This window comes from Haematobia irritans, chromosome 3 (assembly GCF_050003625.1).
Source record: "Haematobia irritans isolate KBUSLIRL chromosome 3, ASM5000362v1, whole genome shotgun sequence".
NCBI classification, from domain to species: domain Eukaryota; kingdom Metazoa; phylum Arthropoda; class Insecta; order Diptera; family Muscidae; genus Haematobia; species Haematobia irritans.
Genome location: NC_134399.1, coordinates 23,693,695 through 23,718,391, shown reverse-complemented (window position 1 = coordinate 23,718,391; position 24,697 = coordinate 23,693,695). Strand labels below are relative to the sequence as shown.

The 24,697-nt window shown below is 32.3% G+C and overlaps 1 protein-coding gene across 1 annotated transcript in view; it reads right to left on the bottom strand.

Moving 5' to 3' along the window:
* Positions 1-5,249: 5,249 nt before the first annotated feature.
* The window catches only part of LOC142228869 (glucose dehydrogenase [FAD, quinone]), a 62,355-nt gene continuing 42,907 nt past the window's right edge, over positions 5,250-24,697 (bottom strand). The window contains exon 2 of the mRNA XM_075299405.1: positions 5,250-7,462. Coding sequence (XP_075155520.1) covers positions 5,382-7,271 — 1,890 coding nt within the window. The 5' untranslated portion in view covers positions 7,272-7,462 and the 3' untranslated portion in view covers positions 5,250-5,381. The remainder of the gene's footprint in view (positions 7,463-24,697) is intronic.

Below are 24,697 nucleotides of genomic sequence, written 5' to 3'. Positions count from 1 at the left end.
AGTTTCTATACAATCCATGGTGGAGGGTACATAAAATTCGGCCTGGCCGATTTTACGGTCGTATATACTTGTTTATTTTAATATTTTTTATTGTTTATTTTGATTTTTTATTTTAGTAAACTAAGGTAATTGGTAAATTTTAGATTTTATACTTGGATTAAATTTTATTAGTCTTATAAAATTGTTTTTATTATATTTTAATTTATGTTATTTAGTTTAATTTTTTTTATTTAATTAATTTTTAATTTGGTATATTTTTAAAAAGATATACCATACTTTATTTTTTATTAATTACTTGAATTTATTTGGTAAAATTGACTTTTATTTATTTTGATTTAACGTTTTTGCTTTAATCTTATTGGTTATAATTTAAGTAAATTGAATTTTAATAAATTTAATAATGTATTCGATTTTATTTATTAAATTTATTATTAAATTATTAAATTTATTTAGTTTGGTAAAATTTATTTGATTTTGATTTAACTATTTATTGTTAAAACTATTTTAATATCATTTGGTGTAATTTTAGTTAATTAGTTATGAATTTTGAGTTTTAACTTTAATTAAATCATTATGAAATTCATTTAATTTGGAAAATATTATTTTTTCTTATTTTGATTCACTCCATTATTTTTTTGGTCTATTTGATTTGTTAAAATTTATTTATTTATTTATTTCATATTTATTCTTATAAGTAAATTATAAGCATAAATGAGGATAAATCTATGACATCGAAGGTCTTAAGCTTTAGCGTATGTCTTGTTAAAATTTAATTTCTATTATTTGCATTAAACTTGTTTATTTTATTTTAATTTGTTATGATTTTAGTAAATTGGATTTTAATTAATTAGCAAAAGAATTTTTATAGTTTATTTACTTAAATTAAATTTAATTAAATGGGTAACATTTAATTTATTTTATTTTAATTTAAATAATTTAGTTTAATTTCATTTGGTGTATCTCTAATAAGTGTATGTTTAGGTGATTAATTACTTAATTTTTAGGCATTAATAATTTGAATTAAATTTAATTTATATGGTAAATATTTACCTTTATTTAGGTTTAACTGTTTTTAGTTTAATTTTATTTGTTATAATTTAAGTTAATTAATTAATTGTTAGATTTTAATTTCGTGAATTATATGTTATTAATTAAATTACAAATTTAATTTATTTTAATTGATTTATTTTAATTTCATTTTCAACAATTTATTTTTTTATTTAATTAATAAATAATTTTATTAAATTAATAATTAATTTCTCTGATTTTAATTATTTGAATTAAATTTAAGTAATTAAAAATTATTTTATTTTATTTTGAGTTAACTTATTTACTTTACTATTTAGTAAATTTAATTAATTAGTCGTTAGTTTTTAATTACTTGAATTAAATTTAATTAGTTTAGTAAACAGTAATTTATTTTTTTTTTATTTAAATTATTTAGTTTAATTTCATTTGGTATAACTTTACTTAATTTAATTTTAGTTAAATAATTAATTAGTTGTAGTATTTGAATTAAATTTTTCATAAATTTATTTAATTAATTTGGTAAAATTTAAATTATTGTGTTTTGATTTTTGTGAATTTAATTTAAGTTTAATAATTAATACTTTTTTAAGTTTTTATTATTTTCATTAAATTTTTATTAAATTGGTAACACTGTGGCGCAAAATTAAACTTTTTGTCTCCAAACAAAAAAATCACCTATACCAGTCGAAAGTACTCGATGAGAGGAGAAAAGTAATTTCTGGATTTTGCCAGATTGGTTGCCATTTGTCTTTTATGAGCGTCTAAAGTTTTGTCGCCAAATTCGATTTTGAGCATTTTTTGCAATTTTCGTGTGGACATAGCTCGAAAAATGTTGTAAATTCATTTTTAAGATATTCAGCAAAGTTGTAGCTCTTGACTCGGCCAACAAAAGTGCTGAATATATTAAGTCGGAAAATTCATGTGACCACTCCTTGATACGGATTTTGCCATACAAAAACGATTAATTTTCATTTTTAACAATAACAACAACGATTTTACAAATACGCATTTGTTTTGTTGTTGCATATACAAAAAACGAAAATTAAAACTGGTCATATGAATTTGGCATGTACTACAAAGATGCTCAAAATTTGATAGGCTACATTTCTTCCCTCTACTGTTTCGTAAAATGTTCAGGAGCTGTAGTCGAAAAACTGAAAAAATTGGTAATAAAAGTGGTAATTTTAGCGACATTCTTGCGATTTTGAGCACGAAGATGAAAATTTTCCAACTTAATATATTCATCACTTTTGTTGGCCGAGTCAATAGATACAACTTTGCTAAATACCTCAAAAATTAATTCACAACATTTTTCGAGCTATGGCCATACGAAAATTGTAAAAAATGTTCAAAATCGAATTTGGCGACAAAACTTTAGAGGCTCATAAAAGACGAATGGCAACCAATCTAGCAAATTCCGGACATTAATCTCCTTCTATCATCGAGTACTTTCGCCTGGGATAAGTGATTTTGTGTTTGGATTTTTTTGTGTTGCACTGTGTATTTTATATATTTTATTTTTATTTAAATTATGTTCACTCTGTTAATTTTTATGCCATTTAATTATCCTGATAGCCCTTAGTAGCATGGAAGGGTTCACAATAACGGTCAGTCCGAATATTTTAAATTCTGTAGTCGCCTTTTTTCAATGTATGAATCACGATATGAACATGTTAGTATAAATGTGAACATATAAAATTAAATACAAACAAGTATATACGGCCGTAAGTTCGGCCAGGCCGAAGCTTATGTACCCTCCATCATGGATTGCTTGGAAACTTCTTCTAAACACTGCCATCGACAATCGAATTACTTAAGTTGCGGTAACGCTTGCCGATGGCAAGGTATCTTAAAACCTTCTAACACCATCTTTTAAATTGTACGTAAGTCCATACGTGGTATATATAAAATCAAAAAAGATCGATCCAATACGTATATAATTCAGTTTGACAAAGTAGACATAAAATTTTGACAAAATTTTCTACAGAAATAAAATTTTAACAAAATTTTCTATAGAAATAAAATTTTCACAAAATTTTCTATAGAAATAAAAATTTTGACAAAATTTTCTATAGAAAGAAAATTTTGACAAAAATTTCTACAGAAATAAAATTTTAACAAAATTTTCTATAGAAATAAACTTTTGACAAAATTTTCTATAGAAATAAAATCTTGGTAGATTATTTTTGGCTCGAGTGGCAACCATGATTATGAACCGAATAAAATTTTAACAAAATTTTCTATAGAAATAAAATTTTGATAATGATGAAAATTTTATTATGAACCGAATAAAATTTTAACAAAATTTTCTCTAGAAATAAAATTTTGACAAAATTTTCTATAGAAATAAAATGTTGACAAAATTTTCTGTACAAATAAAATTTTGGTAGATTATTTTTGGCTCTAGTGGCAACCATGATTATGAACCGATATGGACCAATTTTTGTGTGATTGGACCAATTTTGGTATGGTTGTTAGCGACCATATACTAACACCACGTTCCTAATTTGAACCGGATCGGATGAATTTTGCTCCTCCAAGAGGCTCCGGAGGTCAAATCTGGGGATCGGTTTATATGGGGGCTATATATAATTATGGACCGATATGGACCAATTCTGGCACGGTTGTTAAAGATCATATACTAACATCATGTTTCAAATTACAACCGGATTGGATGAAATTTGCTTCTCTTGGAGACTTCGCAAGCCAAATCTGGGGATCGGTTTATATGGGGGCTATATATAATTATGAACCGATGGGGACCAAGTTTTGCATGGTTGTTAGAGACCATATACCAATATCATGTAACAAATTTCAGGCGGATCGGATGAAATTTGCTTCTCTTTAAGGCTCCGCAACCCAAATCTGGGGATCGGTTTATATGGGCGCTATATATAATTATGGAGGGATGTGGACCAATTTTTGCACGGTTGTTAGAGACCATATACCAATACCATGTACTAAATTTCAGCCGGCTCGGATGCAATTTGCTTCTCTTTGAGGATTCGCAAGTCAAATCTGGAGATTGGTTTATATTGGGTCTATATATAATTATGGACCGATGTGAACCATTTTTTGCATGGTTGTTAGAGACCATATACCAACATCATGTACCAAATTTCAGCCGGATCGGGTGAAATTTGCTTCTCTTTGAGGCTCCGCAAGCCAAATCTGGGGATCGGTTTATATGGGGGGCTATATATAATTATGGACCGATGTGGACCAATTTTTGCATGATTGTTAGAGACCATATACCAACACCATGTACCAACTTTCAGCCGGATCGGATGAAATATGCTTCTGTTAGAGGCTCCACAAGCCAAATCTGGGGATCGGTTTATATGGGGGCTATATATAATTAAGGACCGATATGGACCAATTTTTGCATGGTTGTTAGAGACCATATACCATCATCATGATGTACTAAATTTCAGCCGGATCGGATGAAATTTTCTTCTCTTTGAGGCTCCGTAAGCCAAATCTGGGGATCGGTTTATATGGGGGCTATATATAATTATAGACCGATGTGGACCAATTTTTGCATGGTTGTTAGAGATCATATGCTGACACCATGTACCAACTTTCAGCCGGATCGGATGAAATATGCTTCTGTTAGAGGCTCCACAAGCCAAATCTGAGGGTCCCTTTATATGGGGGCTATACGTAACAGTGGACTGATATGGCCCATTTTCAATACCATCCGACCTACATCGATAACAACTACTTGTGCCAAGTTTCAAGTCGATAGCTTGTTTCGTTCGGAAGTTAGCGTGATTTCAACAGACGGACGGACGGACATGCTTAGATCGACTCAGAATTTCACCACGACCCAGAATATATATATACTTTGTGCGGTCTTAGAGCAATATTTCGATGTGTTACAAACGGAATGACAAAGTTAATATACCCCCATCCTATGATGGAGGGTATAAAAAATTGATCCAATTAATTTTTAGTTGAAATATCTTCAATCGTAGACTTCATACCTTGAAACCAACGTCAATTATTTTCAATTATTTTTTAAATATTTTTTTTTTTTTAATTCAATTAAAATTTAAATAGGGCAAATGCTGTATGTTTTCTGTGTATGTTCCTACCAACATTTTTAGCATTTTCAATATTTTTGTGGTAACCATATATATTTCATAGAAAAATATACATATCTCGTCAAAATAATATACTTTTTCACAGCGAAAAAATATGATAACTTTTCAACGTCGAAGAAAAGCCATCTGGATAATTTCAAATTGTAATCTTACGGGAGTTTTCCCCTTCTTTATATTCAAAATTTCCTTTTCCTTCCTATATATTCGATATCACTTTTCTATATATTGTATATTTCCATTTTCTTGCTAACTTTTTTCATTTATACGATATTCGGGATTATAAAGCCAATCTTCTTTAATTAAATCTGCTCCCTTTTCACCAATCATTATTACGGGGGCATTAGTATTGCCACTACTTATCGTAGGCATAATACTAGCATCTATCACACGTAGACCCCTTATACCATAGACTCTCAAACGGGGATCCACCACAGCCTCTTCGTCCCATGCTGGTCCCATTTTTGCTGTACCACAAGGATGATATATGGTCATGGAGATAGTACGTATATGACATTCTATATAAGCATCGGACATAAAACGGAATTTTTTACAATTGGGTAAAGATTTCTGATAGAGACGCGAACCGAATTGCTTGAAAACTTTGGCCTCTGCCACACGTAAAGCAATTTTAGCTCCCTCTACGAGGACCTTAACATCCAAAGGATCATCAAAATAATTAGCATTAATTATGGGATAAACAAAAGGATTGGCTGAGCGTAATCTTACCCAACCCCTAGATCTGGGCCTTAGCAGCAGTGGTATAATACTCCATGAATCCTTATTGCCTATGGGATGATAAACCTCTTGATAGAGAGATTCCTTTAGGCCCATTACCTTTTTCACTCTTGCTCCATTATCGGAATTTATGGATGCAGGAGCCATATGAAATTGTATATCGGGCCAATCTAAACTTCTATTCGAATAGGGGGTGTGGACAAACGCCAAACCCTCCACCCCACCCAAAGTGGTCATGGGACCACGTTCTCGTAACACATATTGCAAAGTCAAGCCCGTAGGATTAAAACGATCCTGGACTATGGATACGGGTTTATCTACCAAAAATGTTAGGCCTCCCATACCCACATGATCTTGCATATTTTCCCCCACGGGCAAGTCTTGCAAAACTTTTATGCCATGATCTTCCAAATGTTGTCGGGGACCTATTCCCGATAACATCATAATTTGGGGGGTATTTAGGGCTCCTGCTGATAGAATTACCTCGCGTTTAGCAAAGACTCTTCTCACCTGGCCCGCCTTAACAAATTCCACTCCTTTCACCCTCATGGTCAATTCGTCTATAATCACTTTGGTCACCTGAGAATTTAAAGACAAATGGAAATTTTTACGATTTCTTATGGGCCTTAGAAAGGCCTTAGCCGTACTACAGCGGGATCCTCTACGTATGGTACCTTGGGCTATCATAAACCCCGTTTGGGTTTCACCATTAATATCACGATTTTCATAACCTAACTCAGTGCCAGCCTCTACAAATGCCGCCACCAATGGTGTATGCCAAGGAGATTCTTGAACCGTCAAGTAGCCTCCAGTGCCATGATAGGCATTCTTCCCCAAATAGGGATTACGATTATCTTCGGATTTTTTAAAATAATGCAAAACACTATCATAGCCCCAACCCTCATTGCCCAGAGATTCCCAGTGGTCATAATCATTACGATTTCCTCGAACATAGAGCATATAATTCAAGACACTAGAACCGCCCAGAACCTTGCCTCTGGGCCAATTGCAACGATTATTTTTCATACCCAGGCATGATTTATTAGACGGTGCAGTCTTATATTGCCAATCCAATTTACTCAATTGTAAATAGGCCGCCAAAGAAGGGACATCGGATATTTCATTCTCATCGGGACCCGCCTCTATCAGTAACACCTTCCATTTTTTCACTTCACTTAGGCGATTTGCAACCACAGCTCCTGCTGATCCAGCTCCCACCACAATGAAATCATATTCGGCAAATAATGCCTGATGATCAAAAGCCCTTGCTTCGGGATCCATTTGATCATATCTGTAATAGGTTATAGTGGCCAATAGCAAAGGTATTAGCCATAGACCTGTGGTTACCACGCCAAAAGTGGATTTTATCACAGTAGTTATAAACAGCAAATTGAAGACCATGTTTTTGTTTTTGGCAGAAGCAGTTGTGTTATGGGAAGAAATGGCTACCTCTTATTTTTCGTGGTAAATGGATTTTTTGTTTTTTTCGCTTCTTAAATGCCTTGTGAGCTTACTTTCATGTCCTTGACAGTTTTTTACGTTTACTCATTGTAGTGTGTCTGTTGGACGGAAGGATGAGTACATTTTACTATCTGAAAATAAAGAATTGGAGAAAAAAGATAATTAAAAATAAAATTAAAATTAAAAATAATATTAGAAAATTTTATATATTTTCTGTTGAATATGTAAATATTTTAATGAAGGCTGGAATAATGAAGGAAACTAATTCAATAGATGTAATTCAATGCCTTTATAGTGTTTCACCAAAAATCAAAATTCTCGAAATTTTGCAGAGAGAGGCTTAAGTTAGGTTGCATTGGCCCCTCGTTGTTGTTTCAGGCTCACTAAGGAAACTCAGTCCTCTATGGTGCCACATTAACTACAAGTACCTTTTATATCCCATTTTCACTTCAAATGAAACCTTTTTTCAAAGTACCTGATACCCGTTTCAAATCAAATGAAGCCTGTTTCATTTAAAATCGAACTTTTAAGTTTTGACAGCAACTAAAATTATATACAGCCCAACATGTTACCCCTTTTAACAAAGCATTCAGGTCGCATATATGACCACCTATACACAGAAAAAAAATTTAACGAAATTGTTTCCAATTAAATTCTTAAATTAGTTTCAAAATATATTCATTTTAAAATTTAATTAATTCAACAAAATTTTTTTAAATGAAACAAAAATCAATCAGAAAAATTAATAGTATCAATTTTTTATTTGGATAAATTAATTTTTTAATTGATTTTTTGATTTGATTTTTATATGATTGCAGACATTTCAATTAAAAACAAGTATATACGGCCGTAAGTTCGGCCAGGCCGAAGCTTATGTACCCTCCACCATGGATTGCGTAGAAACTTCTACTGAAGACTGTCATCCACAATCGAATTACTTGGGTTGGCGAAACACTTGCCGATGGCAAGGTATCTGAAAACTTCCTAACACCGTCTTCTAAATTGCTAGGTAGTCCATACGTAGTATATATTAAACTAAAAAAGGCCGATTAAATACGTATATAATTTAGTTTGACAAAATTTTGTATGGAAATAACATTTTTATAAAAGTTTTCTATAGAAATAAAATTTTGACAAAGTTTTCTAAAGAAATAAAATTGTGACAAAAATTTTCTATGGAAATAAAACATTGACAAAATTTTCTATAGAAATAAAGTTTTGACAAAAATTTCTATAGAAATAAAATTTTAACAAAATTTTCTATAGAAATAACATTTTGACAACATTTTCTATAAAAATAAAATTTTGTCACAATTTTCTATAGAAACAAATTTTTGACAAAAATGTCTATAGAAATAAAATTTTGACAAAAATTTCTATAAAAATAAAATGTTGACAAAATTTTCTATAGAAATAAAATTTTGCCAAAATTTTCTATAGAAATAAAATTTTGCCAAAATTTTCTATAGAAATAAAATTTTGCCAAAATTTTCTATAGAAATAAAATTTTGCCAAAATTTTCAATAGAATTAAAATTTTGACAACATTCTCTATAGAATTAAAATTTTGACAACATTTTCTATAGAAATAAAATTTGGACGAAATTTTCTATAGAAATAAAATTTTAACAAAATTTTCTATAGAAATAAAGTTTTGATAAAAATTTCTATAGAAATAAAATTTTGACAAAATTTTCTATAGAAATAACATTTTGACAACATTTTCTATAAAAATAAAATTTTGTCACAATTTTCTATAGAAACAAATCTTTGACAAAAATGTCTATAGAAATAAAATTTTGACAAAAATTTCTATAAAAATAAAATGTTGACAAAATTTTCTATAGAAATAAAATTTTGTCAAAATTTTCTATACAAATAAAATTTTGCCAAAATTTTCAATAGAATTAAAATTTTGACAACATTCCCTATAGAATTAAAATTTTGACAACATTTTCTATAGAAATAAAATTTTGTCAAAATTTTCTATAGAAATAAAATTTTGACAAAAATTTCTATAGAAATAAGATTTTGACAAAATTTTCTATAGAAATAAAATTCTTTATTTTAAACTGAAAAAGATCGAACAAGAAACAAAATAAATCAAGAAATAAAATTTTGCCAACATTTTCTATAGAAATAAAATTTTGACAAAAATTTTTATAGAAATAAAATTTTGACAAAATTTTCTATAGAAATAAAATTTTGACAACATTTTCTATAGAAATAAAATTTTGCCAAATTTTCTATAAAAATCAATTTTGACAAAATTTTCTATGGGAATAACATTTTGAAAAAAAATTCTATAGAAATAAAATTTTGACAAAATTTTCTATAGAAATAAAATTTTGGTAGATTATTTTTGGCTCGAGTGGCAACCATGATTATGCATCGATGTGGACTAATTTTTGTGTGATTGGGAATCAGCTATATATAGACTATAGACCGATATGGACCAAATTTGACATGGTTATTAGCGGCCACATACTAACACCACGTTGCAAATTTCAACCGGATCGGATGAATTTTGATTCTCAAAGAGACTCCGGAGGACAAATCTGGGGACCGGTTTATGTGGGGGCTATATATAATTATGCACCGATATGGACCAATGTTTGCATGGTTGTTAGAGACCATAAATTAACACCACGTACCAAATTTCAACCGGATCGTATGAATTTTGCTCATCCATTAGGCCCCGGAGGTCAAATCTGGGGATCGGTTTATATGGGGGATATATATAATTATGGACCGATATGGACCAATTTCTGTATGGTTGTTAGAGACCAGATACTTACACTATGTAACAAATTTCAGTCAGATTGGCTGAAATATGCTACTCTTATCGGCTCCGATATGGTGGAGGGTATAATTAATTGGATCAATGTATTTCGTGAATGAAGACAAAAATTTTTTTTTTGTGTGTACCCTCAGAAAAGTGAACGAAATTCTTTTAGCCGATATAGGTTAAAGTGGCAGCCAGATTAAGTTTCAGGCTCACTTAGACTATTCAGTCCATTGTGATACCACATTAACTCAAAGTACCTAGTACATATGGACACTTCTAGTTTTAACCGCAGAACCTTCTCGATTATTTTCTTCTGTTGAACCAACCAGATTGTTCCAAAAAAATTAGCAGACTGCTTATGTTAACGTTTTCCAGGTCCGCCAGTAATTTAAAGCTATATGCCCATAAAATTTGCTTACGCCTTACACAAAATGCAGGACACTCACACAAGAGGTGTTTAATTGATTCCGCATCATCAAGCAGCGACCCGTTTTATCAGATATCAGGAGTGATATCTGACGTCTAGAGAACACTAGCATATCTAGTGTGCGGTTTAAGTTTAAATGGGGCCATATTTGCTTGCTGTCGTTACAGCCCTTGCAATTCTCCCATCGAACATTTGCCATCATATTAGCCTTCTCACGCAGCATGAGCTTGCAGGTAGCCAGGGGCATACCAACAGATTCTAGTTCCCCTGGAATATGTAAGGTAGTCCCAAGCCTTGCCAACTCAACCGCTTCGCAGTTCCCCGGTATGTTCCTATGGCCAGGCACCCATATTAGGTGAATATTGTACTGCTCAGCCATCTCATTGAGAGATTTGCGGCAGTCAATGGCCGTTTTCGAGTTGAGGAACACAGAGTCCATGGTTTTCATTGTATTGGAAATGCATCTATGTGTGGGATTGAAGTATTAAGAACACACTCGAATTTAATAACACGAAATTTTATTTGGGAATGAAAAAATATTTTCTACAATTGACAATATACTAAAATAGAAAATCAATGCCTACTAAGTGAATATAATAAATGAAATTATAAAGTAAATTATGCAAAGTCGATTGAGTCTCCAACACCCTCCCTCAACCGAGTTCAACGCCAATTGATTTTCGAAATTTCACAAACTGTGGTGTATGTAGAGGTTTCGTCATTATATCGGCCAGCATCGAATCCGTTGGACAGTAAATGCATTCAACATTTTTCTTTGTGACGTGCTCCTTTACAAAGTGGAGTTTAGTGTCAATATGTTTCGTTCTATTGCTGAGTTTTTCTTCTTTAATAAGCCTCAAGCAACTTTGATTATCTTCATAAATGACAGTTGGTGATGTTTGACTGGTTTTCATGTCATTCAATAGACGTCTTAGCCAGATTGCTTCTTTACAAGCTTCGGAAAGCGAAATAAACTCAGCTTCCGTAGAGGACAGTGAAACACAAGTTTGTTTTCTACAAGCCCAGCTTATTGATCCACCATTGATTTGGAACACGTATCCGGAATTGGATTTCCTATCGACCTTGTCTTCAGCCCAATTCGCATCAGCATATCCGATCAATGTATCGCGCTCAGAGTTGTTGTTGCTTAGCCTTAGGAAGTGATGAATTGTTCCCTTCAGATACTTGAGAACACGTTTCAATTCTATCTAATCTTCCTGAGTAGGACAGCTCACTTTTCTAGCAAGTATAGAAACACTCGCAGCAATGTCAGGCCTCGAATTCACACTTAGGTATAAAAGTGATCCAATCAACTTTTGGTATTTGGTATTATCTATAAGGAGATTGGACTCCGACTTTCCGTAGCCAGGATCCAATGGAAATTTTGATTCTTTTGCATTTTCCATTTCATATTCTTTCAACATATCAGAAATGTATTTTCGTTGACGAATGCAAAAGTTTAAGTTTTTATCTTTAAAAATTTCGAGACCTAAGTAATGTTTTACGTCTCCAAGGTTACTTATATCGAAATGTGACTCGATAAGTCTCTCAAAATTTCGGATGGCAAGTTTACCTTTTGATACTGCCAAAATGTCATTGACGTATACAAGAATATATATGATCCCTTCCTCGTTGGTGCATTTTGTATAAAGGCAAGGATCTGCACTAGATTGTTTGAATCCTCCGTTACACAAGGCATTGTGCAAGGTTGAGTTCCAAACGTGTGCAGCCTGCTTAAGACCATATATACTCTTTTTCAATTTACATACCAGATTACTTTTACCTTCATCAAATCCTGCTGGTTGCTCCATATAAATGGTTTCATTTAGGTCGCCATTTAGAAATGCAGATTTGAAATCGAAGTGAACTGCTGACATTTTCTTTGCACCTGCGATAGATAAAAGAGTCCGCAAGGTTGATTGTTTGATGACAGGGGCAAACACTTCATCATAATCGACCCCATACTTTTGAGAAAATCCGCGAGCCACAAGTCGAGCTTTAAATCTTTGGGCTCTTCCCTCGGCATTTCTTTTTATTTTATACGTCCATTTGCAACTGACTATGTTGGCATTTTCAGGAGGTGGAATCAATTCCCAAGTTTCTAATTCCTTTAGAGATGCCATTTCTTCCTTCATGGCACTTATCCATTGTTCACGTTGTGGGGATGCTAGAGCATATTTGTACGATTTTGGTTCAATCAAGTTGTCGTCGACCTTAATATGGTATCCGTACCTATCAGGAGGATTACCTTTTGTCTTTCTCTCGGATCTTCTTTCGACGACTTCCGTTGGATTTTCATCAAACGTCATATCGGTGTTAGCTTGGAAGCTCTCGGGGTATATTTCTTCACCAGATACGGCATCCTCGTAATCACTACATATTTCATCGCTTACACCAGAATTGTTGACATTCTTGTTGCTTGTAAAAATCTCTAATGGTATTTCCGAATTGTTATTATTATTGATCTCGGGAGTTTTATATGCGGTCAAGAATTTTGCATCTCTACTTATAGTCACTTTTCGACTCTTGGTATTCACAAATCGATATCCATTAGAATTTTCATCATAACCCATGAATGTTAAGACTTCCGATTTTTTATCCAATTTTCTTCGCTTTTCATTGGGTATATGTACGTAAGCCTTTGAACCAAAAATCTTCAAATTACTTATATCGGGTATCTTGCCTTCCCATAGCTGGTACGGAGTGGTATCAGTGGATTTTGTATATATACGATTTTGCAAATAATTTGATGTCATTATGGCTTCACCCCAAAACAAATTTGGAAGTTCGGCTTCTGCTAACATAGATCTTGCCATTTCCACCAGATATCGATTCTTTCTTTCAGCAGTACCGTTTTGCTGGGGGCAATATGGAACGGTGTACTGGCATTGTATTCCCCTATCTTCCAAATATTTTTTAACGTTCTTGCCAGTATACTCCCCTCCGTTATCCGATCTAATTATTGAAGGATATCTTGAAAATTTGTTATACATTAGTTCTACGAAACATTTAATCTTTTCAGAAGCCTCATTTTTATTTTTCAATAAATAAAGATAAGTGAATCTGCTGAAATCGTCGATAAATGTTATAAAATATCTTTTCCCGCCAGGAGTTGTTGTCTGCATAGGACCACAGACGTCCGTATGAACCAACTCCAAGACTCGATGTGAGATTTTCTCAGATTTCTTATTAAATGGCTTCTTTGACATTTTGCATGAGACGCAGACATCACAAACTTTTCTTATACCACAATCTTTTATTTTCATACCTCTTACAAGATTTTGGTTCTGCATTTTCCTAAGTGCTTCGATATCTCTATGACCAAAAATCTTATGCCAATAGTGTTGGCAATTGCTCATGTCACATGAAACAGTCAGAACTTTTTGTTTTTGACGCAAGTGAAACAAACCTGATATTATTTCTGCAAAACCAACTTCATTTCCGTCTTTCGCCGTGATGATTGCACTTGAATTTTCAAATACTATCTTCAATCCATTCTTTAACATTTTGTTCACGGACAATAAATTTCCTTGGAAAGACGGTATGAAGAGCACATCGTGTATTTTTACGTTAAAGCTATCACCTTTAGAATTCACAGTTTCAATACTGCAAGTTCCTTTGCCTTCAGAATGAATTGACTCACCATGCGACGGTAACGAGTTCACGCACATTTGCATCCATCGACGAAAAGAACGAACGTTGAGAACTTATGTGGCAAAGTGCGCCAGAATCAATCACCCACGATGAAACATCACTTCCACTTGAAAAACAATAATTACCTTCCGATGGCTTTACCTCTTTCGCTTCGTTGGCTGTATTGTTATTGTAATTCTTGGTTTTCTTGAACTTCCAGCAATCCTTTTTAAGATGTCCTTTGGCCTTACAAAAGTGGCAACGTTTTATACGATGTTCTCCTTCTCGTTCTGAAATCTTGAGTATTGAATTAGATGCTATATTTTCCTTATTTTTCAGGCATTCTTCAATCAAACATGTTTCCACGACTTTCACAGTAAGTTCTTCCCTTTTCCGAACTTCTAAAGCCGTTATGAGTGTATCGAAAGATGGTGGTAAGCTGCTCAGTAGCATCGCTACTAGCCATCTTTCAGAAAACTTTTCACCAGCGGCCTCCAATTTCTCAAACAGAAGTTTCATTTCCATTATATGGTCATTGATATTACCATCTACTGAATATTTCATATTACAAATTTGTCTCATAATGCGTACGCTGCTTCCGAGCGTGTCCTTGTCATGATGTGAGCGCAATATTCTCCAGGATTCATTAGCACTTCCGGCTTTCTTTATGAGCATTAACTGATTATCTTCCACAGATAATCCTATGATAACTGTGGCTTCCTCATTCTTTTTCTTCCAAGCTGCGTCTGGGGCATTTGGAACAGGATTATTTACGATTTCCCATAAACCTTCCTTTCGCAGGACCAACTCCAACTTAAATTTCCACAAATGGTAGTTGTCCTCGTTCAATTTCGCAAAAGATGTCCTTAAATACTCCATAGCGAAGGCCCATAACCTATTGGAAATGCATCTATGTGTGGGATTGAAGTATTAAGAACACACTCGAATTTAACAACACGAAATTTTATTTGGGAATGAAAAAATATTTTCTACAATTGACAATATACTAAAATAGAAAATCAATGCCTACTAAGTGAATATAATAAATGAAATTATAAAGTAAATTATGCAAAGTCGATTGAGTCTCCAACACATTGCAGGTTGACTGTCTGAGTATTATTAATGCCAACATTTTTGGGAACATTACTTCTCAGCCAATTCACCACCTCTCTTAATGCCAATATATCAGCCTGAAAAACTACAGTGATTACGTAATCTTTTCGCTATTCGAATTTCCAAATCTTTAGAATATACTCCGAACCCCACTTGTCCATTCAATTTGGAACCATCAGTATAGAAATCTATATATCTTTTATTCCCAGGGGTCTGTGTACACCACGCCTCACTGTTGGGAATTAGAGTTTCAAACTTTTTGTCGAAAAGTGGTTTTGCCAGGGTGTAATCCACTACGTTAGGCACATCTGGCATTACTTTGAGGACCGAACTGTGACCGTACATTTTTTCCCACCACAGCGATAGCTCGCGCAACCGCACAGCCGTTGTTTGGCCAAAATGTCTAAAGGCAATAGATGTAGCATGACATTAAGGGAGAATTTTTGTAAAAATGTGTTCATAAATCTCTGAAATTATGTCTACCTTAACTTTCATATATCGCTGAAGACATTTCAACAATTTTGAACACCAATGTTTTCCTTCAAAATTATTAAATATTATTAAACAACAGAAAACAATAATCATTTTTAAAAAATTTTCTTCAATTTGGTAAACAAACAATATTTTCGTCATGTTGCAACATTAGTAAAATATTTTAGTTAAAATTTTTTATTTTATTTTTATATTTTAGTTAAAATAAACCTACATTTTCTTCCATGGTAGGTTTAGTTTTTTCTTTTTTTGGGTGTATGCTTGTTTGTGAAATCCTAACAATTGCATAATGGTTGCTCCCCAGGAAAATGCTGTGAATTTCAATGACAACTCTTAGCATGAAATGATGTCATCTACAATTTATCTGGATTTTGCCGGGCAAAGTAGACTGATTGTTATATTTTTTTCTTGATTGTTTTTTTATTCTATAAAATTAATTTGTATTCATTAAGAAATTCTGTGATGCATCAATTAAAATTTTATATAGCTTTTTTTTTAAATGTTTATTTAACACAAAATCTATGAGAACTAGAATATTTCTACATAAAAAAAAAACAAGTATATACGATGGTAAGTTCAGGCTGGCCGAATCTTAAATACCCACCACCATGGATCACATCTGATAATTCCTTTTGAGAAAAAAAATCCAAATTATAAGAGACACCTCAAAATAAAACAACTTTATTTTAATTAAAAAAAAAAAAAAACAACAACAACAAGAAGAACAAGAACAAATAACATTAAACAAAAGGTACAAAATCCTCAAAACTTAGGTCTTAGCTTATATTTGAAGCTTTTATATCTTCAATCCAAAGGTGACATTGACCCTCAGTTCATTTAAGTATTATTTCTTTACATAAAAAATATTGTTCTTTACATTTAGGAAAATTTGCTTTACTTCACAGACATATGACTTTAACGAAAGACGCAAATTTCAATTATTCGTTTCCTAAATTTAAAGAAGAAAAATTTTGTACATCAGAGATTATACAATTTCTTTTAATTAAAATGTAATTATTTAAACATAAATTGTCTTTAATATTGGGTAAATTGCGTATCCAAAAATTTACGTTCCATAATCTTTCAATATTTGTTTCTGTATTGAATTTTAACATCATCCTATTTAGTATTGGACTTCGAAATCCTCCCAGATTTCCAATTTAGAACTGATCAGGTAAAAATTTGAGCCTTGATGTGCTCACACTGAAAAATGCATCCAAAATAAAATATTTACCTAATATCAAAGATTAGGCAACCGCAATTTTAGGGCGCCTAATTTGGACAATGTTAGAACGAAATTTCTTTAATATAAAGAAAATTGTAATTAAATGAAATTGCAAAATCTTTGCATTAACATTTTTCAGTAAGTTTTGGACACAAATCTATGAAATTTGTTTCACTGTCGTATGTTTTTGATGTAAACCAAATTTTCCTTAAAGTACAAAAAAAAAACAAGTATATATGGCCGTAAGTTCGGCCAGGCCGAACCCACCATGGATTGCGTAGAAACTTCTACTGAAGACTGTCATAAACAATCGAATTACTTGGGTTGCGGTAACATTTGCCGATGGTAAGGTATTTTAACACTTACTAACACCGTCTTCTAAATTGCAAGGTACTCGTAGTCCATACGTGGTATATATTAAACTAAAATAGGCCGATTAAATAAGTATATAATTTAGTTTGATACAATTTTCTATAGAAATAAAATTTTGACAAAAGTTTCTATAGAAGTAAAATTTTGACAAAATAAAATTTGGACAAAATTTTCTATAGATATAAATTTTTGACAAAATTTTCTATAGATATAAAATTTTGACAAAATTGCCCATATATATATAAAATTTTGAAAAAATTTTCTATAGAAATAAAATTTTGACGAAATTTTCTATAGAAATAAAATTTTGGTAGATTATTTTTATGGACCAATATGGACCAATTTTTGCATGGTTGTTAGAGACCATATACCAACATCATGTACCAAATTTCAGCCCGATCGGATGAAATTTGTTTCTCTTTGAGGCTCCGCAAGCCAAATCTGGGGATCGGTTTAATTGGGGTTATATATAATTATGGACCAATGGCGATTTCGATTGGGAAAAAAGGTGCAACATTCTCCAAATTGATTGCAAACTATGAAGGACACTGTCATAGATTTTTGATCCTGTATCTCTCACAATAGTATGAGTTAACAATAACTTTGGAATGACTCTGTCATTTGAGCGAAAATACAACGAGGGAAGAAGTAGTGTAACACCAGGGCTACATTTTTTTTGCGAAACGAAAACGCCCTTAGACTATTCAGTCCATTGTGATACCACATTGGTGAACTTCTCTCTTATCACTGAGAGCTGCCCGATTCTATGTTAAGCTCAATGACATGGGACCTCCTTAAATGACATGGGACCTGCAGTAAAACCACTTAGAGAAGCTTTGAAACCCTCAGAAATGTCACCAGCATTACTGAGGTGGGATAGTCCACCGCTAATAAACTTTTTGGTGTTCGGTCGGAGCAGGAAACGAACCCACGACCTCGTGTATGCAAGGCGGGCATGCTAACCATTGCACCACGGTGGCTCCCTAGAGACCATATACCAACACCAAGTACCAAATTTCAGCCAGATCGGATGAAATTGGCTTCTCTTTGAATCTCCGCAAGCCAAATCTGGGGATCGGTTTATATGGGGGCTTTATATACTTATGGACCGATGTGCATGGTTGTTAGAGACCATATACCAAAACCATGTACCAAATTTCAACCGAATCGGATGAATTTTGCTCTTCCACGAGGCTCCGGAGGTTCAATCTGGGGATCGGTTTATATGGGGGCTACATATAAGTATGGACCGATATGACCAATTTTTGCATGGGTTTTAGAGACCACATACTAACACCATGTGCCAAATTTCAACCGAATCGGATGAATTTTGCTATTCCACGAGGCTCCGGAGGTCAAATATGGGGATCGGTTTATATGGGGGCTACATATAATTATGAACCGATGTGAACCAATTTTTGCATGGTTGTTAGAGAACATATATTAACACCATGTACCAAATTTCAGCCGGTCCGCAAGCCAAATCTGGGGATCCGCTTATATGGGGGCTATACGCAAAAGTGGACCGATATGGCCCATTTGCACTACCGTCCGACCTAAATCAACAACAACTAATTGTGCCAAGTTTCAAGTCGATAGCTTGTCTCGTTTGGAAGTTAGCGTGATTTTAACAGATGGACGAACGGACGGCATGCTTAGATCGACTCAGAATTTCACCACGACCCAGAATATATTAGAGGTGTGCACGTGACACGAAATTGTCGTGACTCACGAAAATTTTCGTGACTCACGCGTGAGCGTGATTAACAAACCAAAATGTCGTGCGTGAGCGTGAGTCACGAAAATATTATCTTCGTGAGTGTGCGTGAGTAAAGATTTACGCTCACGAAAATAATCCTGCTCACCAACATAAAACGCTTAAGAGTTAAATTCATTTACAATTTTAGTGACACCTGGGATGTTAAGAGTGCAATAACGCTCTCGATTTTAATAATGCTCATGTTTTCAGACGCGTCGCTAAGGTAAATTACTCAAAAAATTGTTCGTGAGTCACGACATTTTTCGTGAGTCACGATATTTTTCGTGAGTCACGGTATTTTTCGTGAGTCACGACATTTTCGTGTGTGAGTGTGCGTGAATACAAATTTTCTTTTCGTGAGTGTGCGTGAGCGTGAGTCCTACCAAACAATATCGTGCGTGAGTGTGCGTGAGTAAGATTTTTCCGTCGTGAGTGTGCGTGAGCGTGAGTAAAATATTACTCACGTGCACACCTCTAGAATATATATACTTTATGGGGTCTTAGAGCAATATTTCGATGTGTTACAAACGGTATGACAAAGTTAATATACCCCCATCCTATGGTGGAGGGTATACAAATTAAATAAACAGATATAATGAATATTTGTAAACAATATTTTTATATCCACCAACAAAGGATGGAGGCTAGCTATACTAACATTATCATTCCTTTTGTTACATATCGAAATATTGGTCTCAGACCCCATACATTTTATATAGTTTGGGTCAAGGTAAAATTTTTAGTCAATCCAGTGATGGCTTTCCGTCCGTCTGTCGAAATCACGCTAACTTCCGAACGAAACAAGCTATTCACTTGAAACTTGACAAAAGTAGGCCTGTTTAATGTATGTCAGATGGTATTTCAAACGAACCATATCGGTCCAGTTTTAGGTGTAGTGCCTAAATAAAACCGATCCCATGATTTGGCGTGCGGGGCCTCTTAGAGAGCAAATTTTTAACGATCCAGTTGACATTGGGAACATGTTGCACCCAAAGAAAAAATACTTTCCTCCGGAACGAAAGTTTAGACAAACCTAATTCCCCTTTCTTCTAAAGTAGTTTCTTTTTGGAGAAAATCAATCCGAATTTATAATATTCAGCGATCCAACGATTATCTCTAAAACTTTCTATTGTTTTTTTTTTTTTTTTTTTTTTTTTTTTTTTTTTTTTTTTTTTTTTAAGAAAATGTTTTAGCGTCAAAAGAAAACTTTGCTTGCCTAAAATTTCATTCTTCATAATTCATTCTTCTTCTTTCAGTGTACATGCCCTCAAACTTGTGACCTCTCTTGCAAAAGCAACTTTAAACCGATCAGTTTGATCGGTCAGTTAGTATGCGAAAATCGGTTCATAATTATTTCTATATAACCAGATTCAACTAGTTTCCATAGGTGGACTAACTTTTAAGTAAGAAGACGGTGTTAACAAGGTTACTACAACCCAATGCGCAATGCGTTTGTGAATGGCAGTTTTTAATAGAATTTTGTATGGAATCCATGGTGAAGGGTACATAAAATTCGGTCTTGCCTCACTGTCGCCCGAATATAAATATTTGTCTAATGCAATTGTTTTATATTTGAAATTTCCTCAATTAGTTTTTGTGATCGATTTTTAAAAATTCAATCAAAATTAAAATTTGATGATACTTTTTTCTGTGTATGCCTTCAAGAAATTCTACTGCATTACATTTGAAAAATTGGGACCCACCGTGGTGCAATGGTTAGCATGCCCGCCTTGCATACAAAAGGTCGTGGGTTCGATTCCTGCTTCGACCGAACACCAAAAAATTTTTCAGCGGTGGATTATCCCACCTCAGTAATGCTGGTGACATTTCTGAGAGTTTCAAAGCTAAGTGGTTTCACTGCAATGTGGAACGCCGTTCGGACTCGGCTATAAAAAGGAGGTCCCTTGTCATTGAGCTTAACATGGAATCGGGCAGCACTCAGTGATAAGAGAGAAGTTCACCAATGTGGTATCACAATGGACTGAATAGTCTAAGTGAGCCTGATACATCGGGCTGCCACCTAACCTAACCTAACCTAACCTAACCTACATTTGAAAAATTAATACGAAATCAAAATTCTCTTAGAATTGAACTTGATCCCAAGAATTTTGGGATGATAACTTCGTTATTGAAGGCTATAGCTTGATTACAAACAGAAAGGCGTTTAAATCGTTTAAAATGTTTACTCTGATCAGGAATAATATACGTCGAAAGTGTTACAGACAGAACATCAAATTTATTATACCGTCCATTCTATGGAGGTGGGTATAAAAAAAAACAATGGTCTTAGAATATTTTAAGAAAAACCCCGATTAAAACCATTATACACGTTTTAAATAGCGACGTGTGCCGTTTCCTATTGTTTTTGAATTTGCAAAAACAAGTAGCCCAGGTCAAGAATTAAAACAAATGAATTTAGGAGACATTTAAGCGCAATCGTTTTTTATAAGAATTTCAAAAATGTTCTAGAATCTTTTTTTTTTATAGAATTTTTAATCATCGCTTTCAAGGCCAAAACATTTCAGTATAAAAATATTGTCAAAAGAATGACAAATTTATTCTACCTCCATGCTATGGAGGTGTGTATAAAAATAAAGAGGTTTTAGAATTTTTTGCTGAATAAAAAAATCGATTAAAAATATAATTCACGTTTTATATAGCGACGTGTGCCGTTTCCTATTGTTTTGAATTTGCAAAAATGGGTAACCCAGGTCAAGAATTAATAAATAAACTGAATTTGATAAACATTCGAATAAAATCGTTTTGTTTTTTATAAGAATTTCAAAATCAAAAATGTTCTAGATTCTTTTTCTCAATAGAATTTTTAATTCTAATCGCTGGTTTCAATGTCACCACATTTCATTATGAAAATATTACAAACTTAATGGCAAGCTTATTATACTTCCACCCTATGGAGGTAGGTATAAAAATAAAATAATCTTGGAATTTTTGCTTTAGAAAAAATCCCGATTAAAAACCTAATTCACAGTTTACAAAGAGATGAGATGAGATGTCATTTCCTATTGTTTTGAATTTGCAAAACAAGTATCACAGGCCAAAAAAAAAAAAAAAACAAATTGATTTTAATAAACATTTAAATAAAATCTTTATCTTTATATTATAAATAAATAAAATCTATTTTTTATAAGAATTCCAAAAATGTTCTAGATTCTTTTTCTTAATGGAATTTTTAATACTAATCGCTGATTTCAATGTCACCAACTTTCAGTTAAAAAATATTATGTGTGTGTTTTTTTTTTAATTTGATTCATTTATATCAAATATTTTCAGAAAATATTGTTAAATAAATAAACCCTTCAAATTATCTTAAGCTTAGTTTATTAACCTTTGGGCTATGATGAAGAAACTCTTCAATGAGTTTCATGGGAAAAATCTATACTGGTTTACATGCATTTAAGTGTTAATAAAAATGACAAAATACCATTGATAATCAATGATTAAATGAAAAGTTAAATCTAAGAATATACCACCAAAATAAATAAATAACGGAAGTAGACAACATTTGTGAAGAGTGGAAAAAAGAACAACAAACAACTAATCCATAGCCAGTCTAAAGAAACGGAATATTATTAACTATTGCGGAAGTAAAATCATTTTAAGGTAGTTTAACGCCAACGTCACGATAGTACCCAAAGAGCAGTAACAGAAAAATTCTTGGTTTTAAACACACACACACGCACACACACAACTACCATCAATGACCCAGTTAAAAGGGGCAACTAATTTTCTAAAATCTTGTCCGCCATTGATTCTTTACTCGGCTGTCATGTCAATCTCAAAACATTTGCTCTGACTCTGTCTGACTTTTGTGCTTACGCTAAAAATTTAATTTATATACAGTTTTTTTTTGGTGTTGTTGCTTTAGTTCAAATAATTTGAATTTGAAAATATATGTATGTGATTTTCTTGTTTTATTCACATTCACACTATCCACATGTTAGACAAGGGGGTTTGTCCACACAAAGGCTGATATATTTTAGGTGTTTTAGTGATTTCGTGTATATTTTTCTATGTGATAGATATAACGGCAATTTTGAAACCAGTTCTTTTATTTTAGTTTTTTTTTTTTTTGTTTTGATTTGATTTAAATTTTATGTTTTTGCAAACTAAAATTATATTAGTATCTTTATACGAGTGCATGCGTCTGAGGAGTCACGTAGTCTGAGCATAGAGAATGTCACAGGTGAATGTTACTGCAGTCGCCAGACAAAATTAAATACGTGTTTTTTTCATTAAATCAAATCTTTAATATTATTTTGGTTAGTATTAAATAATAAAGTGTGACGTTTTGTAAGAACTTGGTGTTTTTCAAAGATAAAATGTAAAAAAAATAAATGTCTTGGGGAGAAATTTAATTGTAAAAGACTCAAAACACAAACTTTTTCTTATTTTAGTAGATTTTAAATAATTTTTTGAATATTACGCAAAAAATTGATCACGTTATAGATTTTAATACGAACAATGTGACTGTTGTAACACGAAGGGTAAAATTTTGATGAAAAGTTTAAATAGGGTCAACGAAAAACAAAAGACTTAAGACACAATGTAGTCGCTAGACGAAATTAAATATATATTTAAATATATATAAATCAAATCTATTATATTTTTTTTTTTTTTTTTTTTGAATAGTATTGAACAATAATGTTTGACATTTTGTAAGAACTTGGTGTTTTTCAAAGATAAAATGTAAAAAAAAAATAATGTCTTGGGGAGAAAAATAAATGGAAAAGACTTAAAACACAAACTTTTTGTTATTTTTTTGTTATTTTTTGAATATTAAGCAAAAAATTGAGCAAGTTATAGATTTTAATACGAACAATGGGACTGTTGTAACACGAAAGGTAAAACTTTGATGAAAGATTTAAATATGGTCAAAGAAAAACAAAAGACTTAAGACACAATTACTATAGTCGCTAGACGAAATTAAATATATATTTAAATATATATAAATCAAATATTTTATATATATATTTTTTTGAATAGTATTAAATAATAATGTGTTAAATTTTGTAAGAACTTGGTGTTTTTCAAAGCTGAAATGTAAAAAAAAATTAAATGTCTTGGGGAGAAATTTAATGGAAAAAGACTCAAAACACAAACTTTTTGTTATTTTAGTAGATTTTAAACAATTTTTTGTATATTAAACAAAAAATTGAGCAAGTTATAGATTTTAATACGAACAATGTGACTGTTGTAACACGAAAGGTAAAATTTTGATGAAAGATTTAAATATGGTCAAAGAAAAACAAAAGACTTAAGACACAATTACTGTAGTCGCTAGACGAAATTAAATATATATTTTAATATATATAAATCAAATCTATTATATTTTTTGAATAGTATTGAACAATAATGTGTGACATTTTGTAAGAACTTTGTGTTTTTCAAAGCTAAAATGTAAAAAAATTAAATGTCTTGGGGAGAAATTTAAATGGAAAAGACTTAAAACACAAACTTTTTGTTATTTTTTTCTTTTGTTATTTTTTTAATATTAAGCAATAAATTGAACAAGTTATAGATTTTAATACGAATAGTGT